The 15,196-nt window shown below is 36.5% G+C and overlaps 1 protein-coding gene across 3 annotated transcripts in view; it reads right to left on the reverse strand.

Annotated features, from left to right (window-relative positions):
- arhgef7b (Rho guanine nucleotide exchange factor (GEF) 7b) overlaps positions 1 to 15,196 on the reverse strand; it is a 235,691-nt gene that overhangs the window by 16,202 nt on the left and 204,293 nt on the right. For 2 of the 3 annotated variants that reach the window (XM_039745898.1, XM_039745901.1), the window contains 2 exons: positions 10,051 to 10,140; positions 4,542 to 4,718 (listed from right to left, as the gene is read on the reverse strand). In XM_039745898.1, coding sequence (XP_039601832.1) covers positions 4,542 to 4,718; positions 10,051 to 10,140 — 267 coding nt within the window. The remainder of the gene's footprint in view (positions 1 to 4,541; positions 4,719 to 10,050; positions 10,141 to 15,196) is intronic. The other variant, XM_039745900.1, reaches the window with a different exon arrangement.

A 15,196-nucleotide genomic window follows, 5' to 3' on the forward strand; every position in this document is an offset into this window, starting at 1 on the left:
TTGTGGGACAAGGCATGTTGAGCGAGAAGGCTCTCTAAATTTGGGGTTTTAAAACGTAATGAAAGGAAAACCAGAATTATGACAATTATTTTCTCTTTGCTTTAATGATAAGGTTTTAGCATTAAACAACAGTAGGGATCTCAAGTTAAAGAGTGAATGGAACAGAACCAGATGCAAAATGATACTGTTATGACACAGGCAAAGTGTTTAGAAAAACAGTTCCAAGTAGACTTGTAGATCAAAGTGCAGAGTAATGGGATAAAAAAATCACTATGTTGCAAAGGGGTCTGGTTGTAAATTTTACTAATGAAGATAGCAAGCTAATTATTCAAAATTATGAACAGGCTTTATACAGCACGTCTGGAGTAACAAGATGTCAAAACAAACAACCATTACTTTACAACTGAATGTCAGTATACACAGTAAATAGTATAGGTACTGTTATGCCAGGCTGCTGTTTGTGGACTACAGCTCTGCATTTAACACCGTCATTCCATCCCAGCTCATCGCTAAACTCCTGGATCTGGGGCTTAGCTCTTCACTGTGCAACTGGGTACTGGACTTCCTCACCGGCAGACCTCAGCATGTGCAGATTGGTGGAAAAACTTCCTCCATCATCACCATCAACACTGGCACCCCGCAGGGTAGCATTGTGAGCCCCCTGCTTTACTCTCTCTATAACCATGACTGCGTACCCAAGTACAGCTCTAACACCATCCTCAAGTTTGCTGATGATACCACTGTAATAGGTCTGATCAGCGTGGATGATGAGACAGCCTACAGGGAGGAGGTCAGACTCCTGTCAGAATGGTGTCAGGACAACAACCTCACCCTCAACGTTAACAAAACTAAGGAGATTTGTGGATTTCCACAAACAGGCAACAGAGCACAGACCCATCTACATCGGAGGTGAGGCTGTGAAGCAGGTCAGCAGCTTTAGGTTCCTCGGAGTCACCCTCACTGATGAGATTAAATGGTCAAGTCACACTGCGGCAGTGGTTGAGAAAGCCCAACAACACCTCTACTTCCTCAAGAGACTGAGAAAAGCCCAGATGTCCCCCACAACCCTGTGCAGATTCTACAGGTGTACTGTGGATTCCATCCTGACAGGATGCATCACATTCTGGTACAGCAACTGCTCAGTTCAGGACTGCAGAGCTCTGCAGCGGGTGGTGAATACAGCACAGCAGATCACGGGCACACAGCTCCCTGCGATCCATGACATCCATACTACATGCTGTCTCAGGAAAGTGAACCGTATCAGGCGGGACCCCAGTCACCCTGCACTGTCACTTTTCACCCTCCTCCCATCGGGGAAGTGACTAAAGTTCATTCAGACGCACACCTCCAGGTTCAGGAACAGTTTCTACCCAACTGTAATCAGACTCATGAACAATCGGTAACCTTGTGTCACCTCCACTGCTACCTGCACATATGCTTCTGCCAGTGTCTCTATTTATTCCTAGGATTCTGGTTTTATTTATTTACTTATTAAATTCATTTATTTATTGTGTGTAGTTTTTTTTGTCTATGTTCACTGTCTGCAGGGGCACATGCAAGCAAGCATTTCATTGTACATGGTACTTGTACACATGACAATAAAGAATTGTCACTTCTAAGCAATAACTTAAATGTTTAATAGGCAGCAAAAGATGTAACAATGTATTTGTCTTTATACCTATTGTTAATGTTGATCTCATAATGGGGCATTCTCAGCTTGAGTTAACAACACTGTTAGCACAAACACTTCACAAGTGTTTATTACAAAACAAAAAAAAAATGAATAAACAGGTTAAATAATTGTCAGAGATACTTTTTTATCTACGCTGGTGTTTTTTTTTTTTTTTTACTTTTCTTCCCATGATAAGTGAGCCACAGACTAAACAAAAACTTTCAAAAGACAATTCACTGATGGTCCTTATCCCGGTTCCATTTGCCATGGATTGAATGCTACTGTTACACTGATAAAGAGACACTCATTTTTAGAATATTGTAAATGGAAAGAAGCCGCCTTTCTTCCATTAGGGTTATTCATTCTCAGAACACATTCAAATGTGGTTTCTACTTGGGATGGAGTAACAAATATCGATCTGGATTAGTGACTCGCAAACACTGACCTACTGTATAGCTTCAGGTGTTTGTTCCAATCAGTTTCATACACAATGAATTATTTTACCTCAAACTGATATTATTTAATTAATACTCATCTTTTTTCTCTTGTCTTATGCCGCATTCAAAAAAACCCAGCAGGGTAATTTTTACATTCTTCAACCATTTGAAAATTTTGGTACATTGCTAAAGCTTTAAATGCTTAACCCTTTTCTCTGTCTTTCTAATAATTTACCTTTTCCCTTTGTTGTTGCCCCCTTTATTGCATCCTAATAATGACAATTAACAATTAGCAGAGCAGAGACCCAACAAATGACACTGACTGCTGAAATGCTACTTCAGCATCAGACCCCACCAATGTGTTCATTATTAATTAATGGATCAAATAACCAGAACATCTGGAAGGAACTAAAATGATAGGCTGATGATGAAAATCTTAAAAGGCAAGTTAAAAAACACTAAATTATCCCATGTGACATATATAATCGTTTGGTATTTTCTAATAAGTATTTATCAAACTTTGTTTTTTAATCTTTACTTTGACCATCTAAAGATTAAACTGGGAAGTAACAGCTTGCTTAATTAGGCCAATTAAATACAAAAAGTGTAACAAAAACCTGCAAATGGATGGGGCACCCAGGACTGAGTTTGAGAACCACTGTTCTAGGTGAATGTTCATAGTTCAAAAAGTATTACATATAATAAAGTCAGAGGCAACAAAGCAAAAAGGGATAACACTAATACAAATACTTGATAATTTAAAGTCAGGCCGTATTTGTAAGCAGAATGTACAGTAAGATGAACATGAATGGTAAACATACCAGAAAGGATTCTTGCTACATTTAACTTCATCCTACTTTACAAAGTTGCATTAATTAATTGTATGTCACTGTCACAAATTGTCATCCACACATTCAATGTGACTTGCACTTCAGTTCAACAAAATGTACATAATATTGGTACCTTTACAGTCAACAATGGAAAATACGATGAGTCGTCATTTGGAAAAGAATGGAGCTAAAAAATAAAACATAACTATGCACGCCAGGGAGAAATTATGAAGTCCTAACTGCAAAAGCACAATTTTGTAAAGGGCTTGAAGGCATGATCATCTGCTCTCAGGCAGCGCTAATCTTAGTGTCTTCCCTGCACTTCCCTGAGCTTCTTGCAGTCTTCGTATGAGTACTATACAATACAACAAAAAACACAAGCACAGTAAAATGATCTAAAGTAATAAAAGGCCAAACTAGAAATATTATAACTAATCTAGTTGAACTGTTTAAGTAATAAATTAATGGCTGATATCCTGCTTAAGGTTCTCTCTTCTGCACTGAAAAAGTAAAGCTTTTGGAAAAATACATCTACCTTTCTTTTATGTGTATTTATGGCAGTTGCAAAGTTGCTTCTATAATGAAAGGTTTGATACACATATTTTGTATCTCTGTCAATTTGTTTTCATACTGCACAAAGTTTCCAGCAATTACAGACTGCTTTCAAATCATGATCTTTCTATAGTGCTCTTTCTGAATGTGAATACTGCAACCTACTACCATAGATTTTTATTACAAAATAGATTAGATTATTGTTACCCTCTTACACAAACATTTTAAGAGTTACAAATATCAGTTTAAAAATAAGGACATCAAGACCTACACAAAAGGCAACAAAGGCACTGCACATGTTTAACTATTAAAACTATTCAACCCACTGCTTACTCATTGATGTTCAACCATGAAAAGTAGATTTTCTGTTGTAAAATGTAATAATTTAGGATGGTTAATAAAACGTTTCAGGTTTCATTGATAAGCACACTTTTTCACTGCTCTCAGTATTTTTTGTCATGTAAATTTCTTCAGATGGCATTCCTGAAAATAAATAATTCAGTGAAGGAACAATACAAAGAGTAAATACTGAAATGAATAATCACAAAACTGCACATACATTTTCTGTTCACTGAAACAAAAATCACCCCATACAGAGATACTCTTTAAAAGGCATTAACAGATGTAAAACTGTTTTAAAATTAGTCATATATACAGTATACACACACACAAATATATGTGTGTATATATATATATATATATATATATATATATAAATATGCATATGCATATATATGAATATGTATATATATGAATATGTATACAAATTTAGAATACACAATACTTACATACATTAAAAGCAACAAATAACTGTATGCAGCCCTTCCAAATCATTCTTAATATCTGATATTTTCTACAGGTTTACGTAAAAAAATAAAACAGAAAAATAAATAAATATAAATAAATACCACCCCCAGCCCACACCCCAAAAAAAAAAAAACTGCAGGAAAAAGCACAGAAAAAGTAAACAGTCAATACAACAAGCAGGTGTTAAGAAAAGCTTAGGAGTGCTTTAGTTCTGATGAGATATATATGAGCAACAGCTCTTACGAGATGTAGAGCCCATTCTGTAACTATGGGTTGTCCATATACTGTCATAATCAGAGTCTTCAGAGAGGTCGGAAGGTTCCAAGCGGGAAAGGCTACTGCGACGACCCAAAGATTCTAGGCTTGATTGGTCATCATCAGCCAAGACGTGATTATGCATCAGGTCAGTGCCTTGCCATGCTAAGGGGGGAGGGAGTGTGGTGGAAGAAAATAATATGAATGGGTTGGGCAAGGGAAATTATAGAAGAGGGAGGGATGGGAAAATGAAAGCAACAAACCCAAAGAAGAAAAAACGCAAAAAGGTGAAGGGAAGAAAGGGAAAAGAGAAAACACTGTTAAACAGAAGTAAACATTCAGCAAGATATCTGTGCTGTAACACTTGTATAGAGCTATTCGCAACATGCATTAGGCTGACTTTCAGGAATACTATATTGACACCAACTCTTCTAATCTAAAGAAAACTTGGGCCTTTGCATGCTATTAAAATCAAGGCAAAAATACAGTTTTACCACATAATCTTTTAAGTAGCCAACATTAATATTAAAGCTTAGCTTTAATGTTAAGTAAAAAAGGGAGTTGTGTTAGAAAGAAGAATGCAGGACATTACAACAGAAGAGAGAATCCCTGTTTGCACTGCTGCATCTTATTTACAGTTACAACCATAGAAGGCATAATTTACTCAAGGTTTAGCCCAGCAATACTGTTTAGTTGCATATTATTTCTCTTGTTGAAAACTCCCAGGATGAGTTCATTTCCTTCCTGGAGTAAAAAAATGAGAAATTAAAGTTCTACTTTATTATAAACTCTTAGAATCTTCCAGCTATGCACTCCAACACATATGGCATAATAACAGTAAAAGCAGAAAACTCAGATGTCTGCTCTTTAAAAGTGCAATTCAGTCCCCAAAAAAAGCTTTCTCAAGAAAAGCTTAAACTGCTGATGGTAACTTAACTTATTTTGCGTTTAAAGCCCAGTTCGTTTAGATGTACGCATTGTCAGTTATAATGCATCATGCCTCTTACAGTGATTTCCCCCTCTGCTCCACTGTTTAAAATTACAAATCAAACAAATTGACATTGTGATTAAAGTTAACATTGTTGACTTTCATTTCAGGTTATTTGTATACATTTCAGTCACACCATGCAGAAATGACAACACTTTTTTTATGCGGTCACTCCATTTCAGGGCAACATAATGTTTGGACACAGCAATGGCTGGTCTATTAAAGCAGCCATATTTAGCCCCTTTGTCACTTGCATGCAATGACTGCTTGAAGTCTGGGACTCATTACATCACCAGGTGCTGAGGATCTTCTCTGGTGATGCTCTGCCAAGCCTCTAATGCAGCCATCTTTAGCTCCTACTTGTTTCAATGGCTTGTCCCCTTAACTTTTCTCTTCAGCATATGGAAGACCTGCTCAAATAGATTTAAATTAGACTGGCTTGGCTATTTAAGAATTTTCAATTTTTCAGCTTTGATAAACTTCTTTGTTGCCTTAGCAGTGTGCCTGGGATCATCTTGTCATAGGATGAAGTGCTGCCAAATGAGTTTGAAAGCATTTAATGGAACTTGTGCAGATGTTTCTATACCCCTCAGAATTCAATGTTCCAATGCCATCAGCAGTTTCATCATCAATGAAGAGAAGTGTGCCAGGACCTGTGGCAGCCATACATGCCAAAGCCATAACACCCCCAGCACCATGTTTAACAGATGAGATGGTCTGGTTTGGATCTTGGGAAGTTCCTTCTCATTTCCACACTTTGCTCTTGGTGTCATTCTGATGCAGGTTCACGTTTATCTTGTCTGTCCACAAGACCTTTTTCCAGAATTCTGCAGGCTCTTTTAAGTCCTTTTTTGTAATCTGGCCATCCTGTTGTTGTGATGAACTAGTGGTTTACATCTTACACTACGGCCTGTGTATTTCTGTTAATGAAGTCATCTGCAGATAGTCGTCTCTGACACACACACATCTGCCTCCTGAAGACTGTTTCTGATCTGTCTGACAGAAGTTGGGGGCTTTTTCTTTACCATAGCGAGGATTCGTCTGTCATCAGTATCTGAGGTCTTTCTTGGCCTACCAATCCCCTTTTCGATTACCGAGCTCTCCAGTGTGTTCTCTCTTCTTCATGATATTCCAGACAGTTGATTTCGGCCATCCTAAGGTTTTACTGATGTCTCCATTTGTTTTATTCTTGTTTTTCAGCCTCATAATGGCTTCTCTGACTTTCACTGGCACAGCTCTTGTCTTCATGTCAAACAATGACAACTACAGACTCCAAAGGGTAGAAGCAAACTGAGGTATTTTATGAAGCAATGAAACCCACCTGAGGAATCACAAACACATGGCAATTGTCCCAAACATTATGCTGCCTTGAAATGGGGAGGGCATTTGGGGGGAATCATGCAAACAAAGTGTTGTCATTTCTACATGGAGTAACCAGAATGTATGCAAATACTCTTAAATCAAAGTCTGCAATGTGCACTTTAATCATGACTGATTTCTGATTTGTAATTTTAAACTGTGGAGCAGAGGGGTAAATCAAGAAAAGATGGGGTTTTTGTCCCAAAAGTCATGGAAGGCACTGTATATCATGTTGTTTCACATTAACACTCAGCAATGGTGGCAGGTAGTGGGTAGATGATGGGGCTTCTGAAAAAGTAACTTTCAGTCCAGCACCTGATACAACCAATTACTGTATTCTCAATTACCAAGATTATTACTGCACCACAATGGCCTGTTTTTGGTACGAAACTTAGAAATCAGTTTGTGTTCAGTTAAAAGCAACTCAAGTACTACTGTCTATCATCCAGGGTCATTTTGTTACTAAGAAAATGTTCCGTTTTTTTCTGTAAACTCTAACTCTGCTGATTAACACTTTTAGGAATCAATCACACTGCCATTCCCCTTTTATAGTGTACAGAATAAATGTTTTCCAGGCATTTTCTATCAGCCCCTGCAAGAATAAATTATATACTAATTTCTTAATTTCCAGTTAACATACAACTGTTTTAAAGAATTTAGGGAGGTTGAATAAACATGACTATCCAATCATATACAGTACATTAAGCTGTTGTTCCCTTATTTCTTTTAAAATGTCTATTAAAGAAGACACTTCATAATAAGCTCATAGGAGCAAACAGATGGAACTGGAAGTGTTTTCTACTTAGCTCACATTTTCATTTCCATCTGTGCCTGCTAAAAGTCTTTTTAATGCTAGATTACAGTATTTAGCTGCATTTAAGGGGGTAAATTATTACCTAGAATGTGAAGTAAAACAGAATTAATAAAAATGTAAATTGGGACTGTAAGGCTTAAATAAATATGTACTTTCATCCATTCTCTATTAATACCTATTCCACTTATAGTGTTAGGACAAAAATACTCTACATTAGAAATATCTTACAAACACTAATCCCAAAACAAGATATATTTATCTCCACATAATGTGAGTAAAAATGAAGACATTAACTTAACAAGTTCTGAATTATGGATATGTACTGGACCTGATAAATAAATCCAATGGAAGCAACCACAAAGTATAGCTCAAGCCAAGTTTGGAAAGCACTTTTACAGCATTTCAAATATACAGTGACTAAAAGTGCATGGAAGAGGAATTCTAAAGAGTTTTTAAAGCATATTACAAAATAATGATATGAGGCAAATGATAATACTAAACACAAGCTATAGTATTTCCTAGATTGAATGTTATCCCATTTACTTGAGCCTGAGATAATTGAAAACATATGAGACCAAAATGTTATATGTCAAAATCGATGACATAGTTTTCTGCCCGTGATGCTAAATAGTAATCAAACACACACCATGCAAGCAAACACATAAAAAAACATTTTAACATTTCTTTTAATTAATGATCACTATTAACAATGTATAATAATGTTGGTACATTTGTTGCTGAATCAAAACTGCCTTCTTGACTGTATGGAGTTTATGTGCTGTTATATCCCTGTGTATAAGCTGGTTTCCACCCACATTTCTTCTCATGGACCAAAGATATTCTTTCAGGTTGATTTAATGCTGTCTTTAAATTGTACAAATGAGACTGTGTACTTCAATGAATTTGACAGTGTTCTTATAGGTTTTAGTTAACTTTATCTTTGTTAATTTTTTGTGAACTGTATAGGCAGTTTAATAATAGTTGGCCTCCTGTCACATCTTTATATTATCTCTATTTTTTATTTCATACTGTGCTCTGAACAACTAATTATAACTCTGCTACATTCAAACGTGAATTAAAGTCACACTCTTTCCTAAAAATATTTGGGATTTGAGTAGCTGATGGAGTAAAAGGCCAAGTTGGATCTTCATGCTGGCTTGGTCCTAAGCTGGACACTGAACGAGAGAACAATCAACAAGCCCTAGGCTCCTGAAGCTTCTGGGCCTTAAAGCAGCAAAGTGGCTACTCTGTGCTAAAAGGTCTGGTCATATAACTCAAGTCTTACTATGGTACATTGATATCCCATTTCACCATGTATACATTTTTTTCAAAATATTTTAAACAAGCCTACAAAAAAGGAATGTTATTTTAAATTTGGCAGTTTTGAAAAAAGTAATTTCAATTATGCAATTTACAATAATGAAAGTAGTGACCATTAATTAAATATCTGGTGAGATGTCATGTAATACTGCTTTTTGCTTCATTTAAAAATCATGTTATAGTGCCTTCCATAAGTATTTGGACGCTAAAATCCAAATTCCTATTGTTACTGTATACATTATCATTATCATTTTAGATTATAAAGTAAATATGAAGTAAAAGCAAAGAATTTTAACTTTAAATTTATTGCATACACTATATGCTTAACAGTTTTACAGTAACAGTTGCCCACTTGAAGCAGAAGGAATACAACACAAAAAGTGGTATTTTTTTCCAAAATACAATAGCACCCTCTCAAACAAAAAATGATAACCACTATGTCAGCCTCATATTAAAATGTTTATCTTAATTTTATATCATGTGTATATATAGAAACAAATGCAATTTTGATTTAAATGTTCCAATACTTGATGGAGGACACTGGATATTTATTAATATCCTCGAGGTCACATTTTTGCATATGTATACAGATATCCTTAATATTTATGTACACACACAATTGCTTCTGTCTTATCCTTAATTTTTGAAATGTTATCTCTCAATAAACAAACATTTAACATCTTTATACTGCATATCATATATTGGGTTAACATAAATCATTTGAAGAACTAATGAAACAGAAGCCTATCTGATGGATTATTCCAAGATTAACTAGAAATGACAAATTTCATTGATTTTAATTTCTTTTGGATGAACTCAATCACCCAAAACTAGCTGTAATTTTTATATAACCAAGAGATAGTGAAACTTAAAAAATAAAAAATCAGTTACTGTTATTTTAACAACAAGGAAAGTCTGGGAAAGATGAAGCTTATGGCTTTGCTACTAACTCTTGTATGCGGACTGCAGGGCACATATCAGAGTGTACGTCAAGTCAGGGTGAGTTTGAAGCTTACTTGAATTAAGTGTCTGTCGTGTTTTGGCACTGGTACAGTATGCTTCTATTACTTTTAGGATCTGTGCATCTTCTTCAAGTGCTGCTGTACCTAGAAAAAGGAAGGACACAGAGAGAATGGTTATTTGATTATTCCAAACATTTAAAAATCCTTAATTAAAAACATCTTACTATACAGTGTCATGATAGTACAATCATTATTCTTTTTCCAAAGAAACAGGTAAATTAACTGGTGACTGTTTATGTGGAGTTTTTTTTGTATCTGCAAGGGTTTTACTCTTTATACTGTTGTGGCGGATGGCCCCTTCTGTATACAGTATGTTCTGGGGGAGCAGGAATGGGCTGCACAGTACCTCCCCCAGACTAGTTGGTGGCAGCCCCCCGGGTGACTGTGGTGTCTCAGATACCTTTTGGGCTCCATGGGAGATGGAGTTTTCCAAAGCACTGTTGGGATCCGGGAAGGCCACCAGGGGGCGCTACAAGGGTTCCTGGACCTGTCTGGGCCGTAGTTCAGCCACACCCAGAGGTGCAATCAGAAGAAGGTGGTCAAGCACCTGAATCACTTCCAGGTGAGCAATAAAAGGAGCCAGCAGCCAGCACTCTGGGACCCAGAGTCAGGAGGAGGAGGAGGAGGATGAAGCTTGCCGGGAGGAGTGGAGGCGAAGGAAGAACCAAATTTTGTGAGTGTTTTGTTTGGTTTGCTTTTGGGACTGTGTTGTGTCTGTGGGTACGGGGAAAGCATAACCCACAGACGAAGAAAAATAAACCTTTTTTGTTTAGTTTCCATGTGCCTCGGTTGTTAGTCAGTGTTGGGTAGCTAGTGAAGCGCTATTCTCACACTGTATATCACAAAGACATGCACATTACAATAATTAGCGATTATAAATCAGCCTGGTAAGAGTGAGTGAGTGTGGGTGTGTGCTTGATGGTGGGGATTCAGGTATGGTTCCTTTCTTTTGTTCAGTGATGCTGTGATAGAGTCACACTTTTCCGATCAACACAATAATTAGACTTCATTCAATAAGGGAAGACACCTACATCATCTTGTTATCAGTTGCTATTGATAGTTATCACGATATACAAGTTATATATCAATTTTTAATTAATAAATTACGTAAAAAAACAAAAATATTAAATTTCATCAACATAAATGCTAAATGCGTTAAAGCACTAAAAAGTACCAAATTATAAACTTACACAGACTTGGATACCTACAGCCTCTGTGCACAGTTAAGTCAATACACACTCCTAATAAATTCAATGAAGAAAAGAGACTGTTACTGGATAATCAAATCGTGTTAACTTCTGTTTATGTTGATCCAATGAGCCAAATTTTGTTGAGCTATGACCAGATTGCTAATGGAAAAAAGGCACTCTATGATGTAGCAGTTCGCACAAAGGGATTACTACTGTCTGAAACACCATCACTGGATGAATCTATAAGCACTGGTAATTCAGGATCATCCAATTCAAATGAAGAATTAGACTTAGATTCCTACTTGGACAAAATGGAAGCTTCAAAAGCAAAGCGATGTTGCCTATGTGTGAAAGATAAACGACCAGTAAATGTCCAAATAAAGAGATTCCAGCAGGAGTTTTTTTAAAGGATTAAAAGAAGCTGAAAAGTATGATCGTTCATGGAAACTGACTGTAGAAGAAGCCATCTTTGTTGATCCAGAGATTATTAGTGATGTGGCTAGAACTGTAACAGCAATGCCAAGTCAGTGTTGAAAGACTATTTTCAACTCTAAAAATAATCACGTCAGATATAAGAGCTTCTATGAAAGACAATCTGACAGAAACAATTCTGTTTCTTAGAACACTACATAGAGTTAATTTTGGATTGCATTTAACAACTATTCTACTCTACAACTATATTCCAAGTTTAATATATAAACTGTTTTAGGTTTTCCAGCTATTGTTTTTTGTTCATGTAGGTAACCTTTGTTTTTGTTTTAAAACTACTAAAGAATCTTTTTTACTGGTAAAGTTCCTGTTCCTGATTTTTATGCCTGCTACTACTTTATAGCCACTTGATAAAAACAATAAAACAAACCTTATTGCTTTCATTTTTTGTCTTTTGCTTAAACTGGCCAATACAGTAGAGAGTCAGTTTCCTAGCCAGTAGTTCTGTAGTTAAATGACGTGTATGTTGCCTTCCCTCAATCAACATGGAAAATACATTAGCATATTAAATACAGAGGAGTCGGAGTTGAAGGATTTATCTACCGACTCCACAGCCCTGGGTTTAAGTCCTTGCATCAAGTCAAACATTTTCATGTTTGGAAACAGCACAAAAGATAAAGATAATGTGTAAAATATAAACTATAAAAAATACAGTACTGCTCTGAAATATTCCAATGGTAACTAAAGTTTTTACTCAGCACACGTTGACAAAATATTCAGTATTTAAAATTTCACATTTGTTTGATACATTGGATCACCAAAGTCAAACAAATTTATCACAAGTCTATTTGTTTCCTTTAATGCATGTGTTAGTAAATCACACCAAACATACTATGTAAACACTACTGGCCTCAAATATACAGTAAAGTGACTGAATGCTACTTTTAGGAATTAACAATGTGAATACAACGGTGCAGCATAATCAAATCCCACAATGACATTGGTTTAAACCAGCATACACAGGTCTTTGGGGTTTGGTTTAAATGTCTGCTCAATTCCAGATACTTTGCCCTTAGGGAAACTTAACAAAATTGTTGGGTTTTGTGTATTTCCAGTTAGAATTTAATTAAAGATTCAATAAAGTATATTACACCAAGATAAAAAAGACACTTCCATAAACACTATTTATCAGATGCCAGCAATGAAGGTAAACAGTCTTTCTGCAAGTTTGTAATACTTTACACAGATGTTTTCTGATCCTAGGGCCTGTAGTGGGCACAGTAGTGGGCAAACGTTTTGGCAGTGACACAAATTTTGTTTTTTGCAAAATTTGTGGCTTCAATTCTTTTGGTGGCAATTCACATTGTTTTTTTATTATTGTGCAGAACGATCAGATGCATATTGATTCATTGCAAAGAGCTTTATTAGCATAAAAAGTTAATTTTATCACAAAAGCCCATTTTCACTTATTTTGGCCTTGGCACAAAATGATCAGCTAAAAGTGTCCAGCAAGCGCCAGGATCATTTCCTCTTGAGCACTTAGCTACAGAATCGTGTTGCCATCAGTGCAGAGCTTCCTCAGGCGAAGACTTTTAGACAACGGCCTTGTGTCAAGAAGGGAAACAAAGAAGAACACAAACATCAAGGATAGACTGAAATTCTGCAGGAAGTACAAGGATTGGACAGCAGAAGACTGGCACAAACTTATTTTTTCAGATGAATCCTCCTTCCGACTGTTTGGGACATCTGGAAAGTTGATTGTCCAGAGAAGGAAAAGGTGAACACTACCATGAGTCCTGTGTCGTGCCAACAGTGACGCATCCTGAGATAATCCATGTGTGGGGTTGCTTCTCATCCAAAGATGTGGGTCCACTCAAAATTCTGCCTAAGACCAATGCTATAAATAAAGAATGGTATCAAAACATCCTCCAGGAGCAACATCTCTCAACAAACCAGGTGCAATTAGGTGATGATCTGTGCATTTTCCAGCATGATGGCGCTCCATGTGACAAGGCAAAAGTGATAACGAAGTGGATCATAGATCATAAGTTTGGACCCTGTGGCCAGGAAACTCCCCATATCTTAATCCCATTGAGAACCTGTGGTCAACTCTCAAAAAGCGGGTGGACAAGCAGAAGCCTACAAATTGTGATCAAATCCCAAACACTAAAAAGGCAAGAATGGATCAGCATCAGTCAGGATTTGGCCCAGAAGCTGATATCCAGCATGCCAGAGTGAACTGTAGAGGTTATGAAGAAGAAGGTCAACACTATAAATATTGAATGTTTATATAAATTTGATGTATTTGCCAGTAAAAGCCTTTGAAACTTATGAAATGTTTAGAATTGCTCTTCAGTATACTTATAGAAATGTGAAAAAAAAAATCTGAAAATGCTTAAGCAGCAATGTTTGCAAAACAACATTTGTGTCACTGCCAAAACTTTTGCCCACTACAATAGACATCAAGGATACCAATGCAAGATAAACTGACATTCGAAAGAGTGAAAGGTTTACAACCGTTTTTAGAAAATACAAGTTTGTGGAGTAAAAGATCAAATCTTTTATTATGAAAGAAGTTATATAACATGAAAAATTAAAGTTAAGAATTCTGACTTTGTTTTCTTTACTAATACACCAGTAACGGTGCGCTGCATGATAACTTGCAGTGAATACACTTGACTTGAGCATTCCTAGTCTTCATCCTCTTTCTCTGTACATTTACTTCATTTCCTCAGAGGTTGATGCGCTTGCTGCTACCTGAGCAGTTCTTCTCTTCTCCAACCTAGCGGCCCATTTCTTCTCTTCTTTAGTCAGCATCTCTTCGCGTTAAAACTGATTAAGTCAATGTTTGTGTTGCAATTACTTAGTATGTTTTCTTTAATTTATCACTTAAGCTGGCACTTAAGTCTTCAATCTGCCTCAAGAATGATTTAAGATATGAAAAGGAAGTGTAAAGTGACGGCGTGGGTGGTAGGGATGAGAATGACACCCGTACACATGTGCTGCACGGCCGCCCTGTTGGCCACTGCCGAGAGTTGATTCTACAATAAAATAAAATAAAAATAAAAAGAGGAATAACCTTGGAGGTCAATCATCACTCCGAAAGCGGACAGTAGATGTCATGTAGTATATGTGTACCAAATTTCAGGTCAACAGGTCAAACGGTTTGCGAGCTACAGGTGACTTAAAATCCTGGACAGACAAATGGACAGCCATGGTAGTGTATTATATAAGAAGATGATAGGCAATTTGTCTACAAATGCATTTTCTTCAACAAATTTGTTTTAGGAGTTGATGTAGCTTGTCTTAGCTCTTGAGCATTAACGTAGTATTATCAAGCAGCTAACATAGTCTTTCAGTTTTACCAGATATTGCTGAGCCAGCTGCAAGTAACATATATGCTTAACAGGCATGCACGCTAAATCTTCTAAAACACTGATGTAGGTTTTTTGATAATTTATTGTCTTAATTACAACAATAGTGAAATTTTGATGCATTTTTTGGCTGTCTTGTTTACATAT

The sequence above is a fragment of the Polypterus senegalus genome, chromosome 2 (genome assembly GCF_016835505.1).
Source record: "Polypterus senegalus isolate Bchr_013 chromosome 2, ASM1683550v1, whole genome shotgun sequence".
In the NCBI taxonomy this organism is placed as follows: domain Eukaryota; kingdom Metazoa; phylum Chordata; class Cladistia; order Polypteriformes; family Polypteridae; genus Polypterus; species Polypterus senegalus.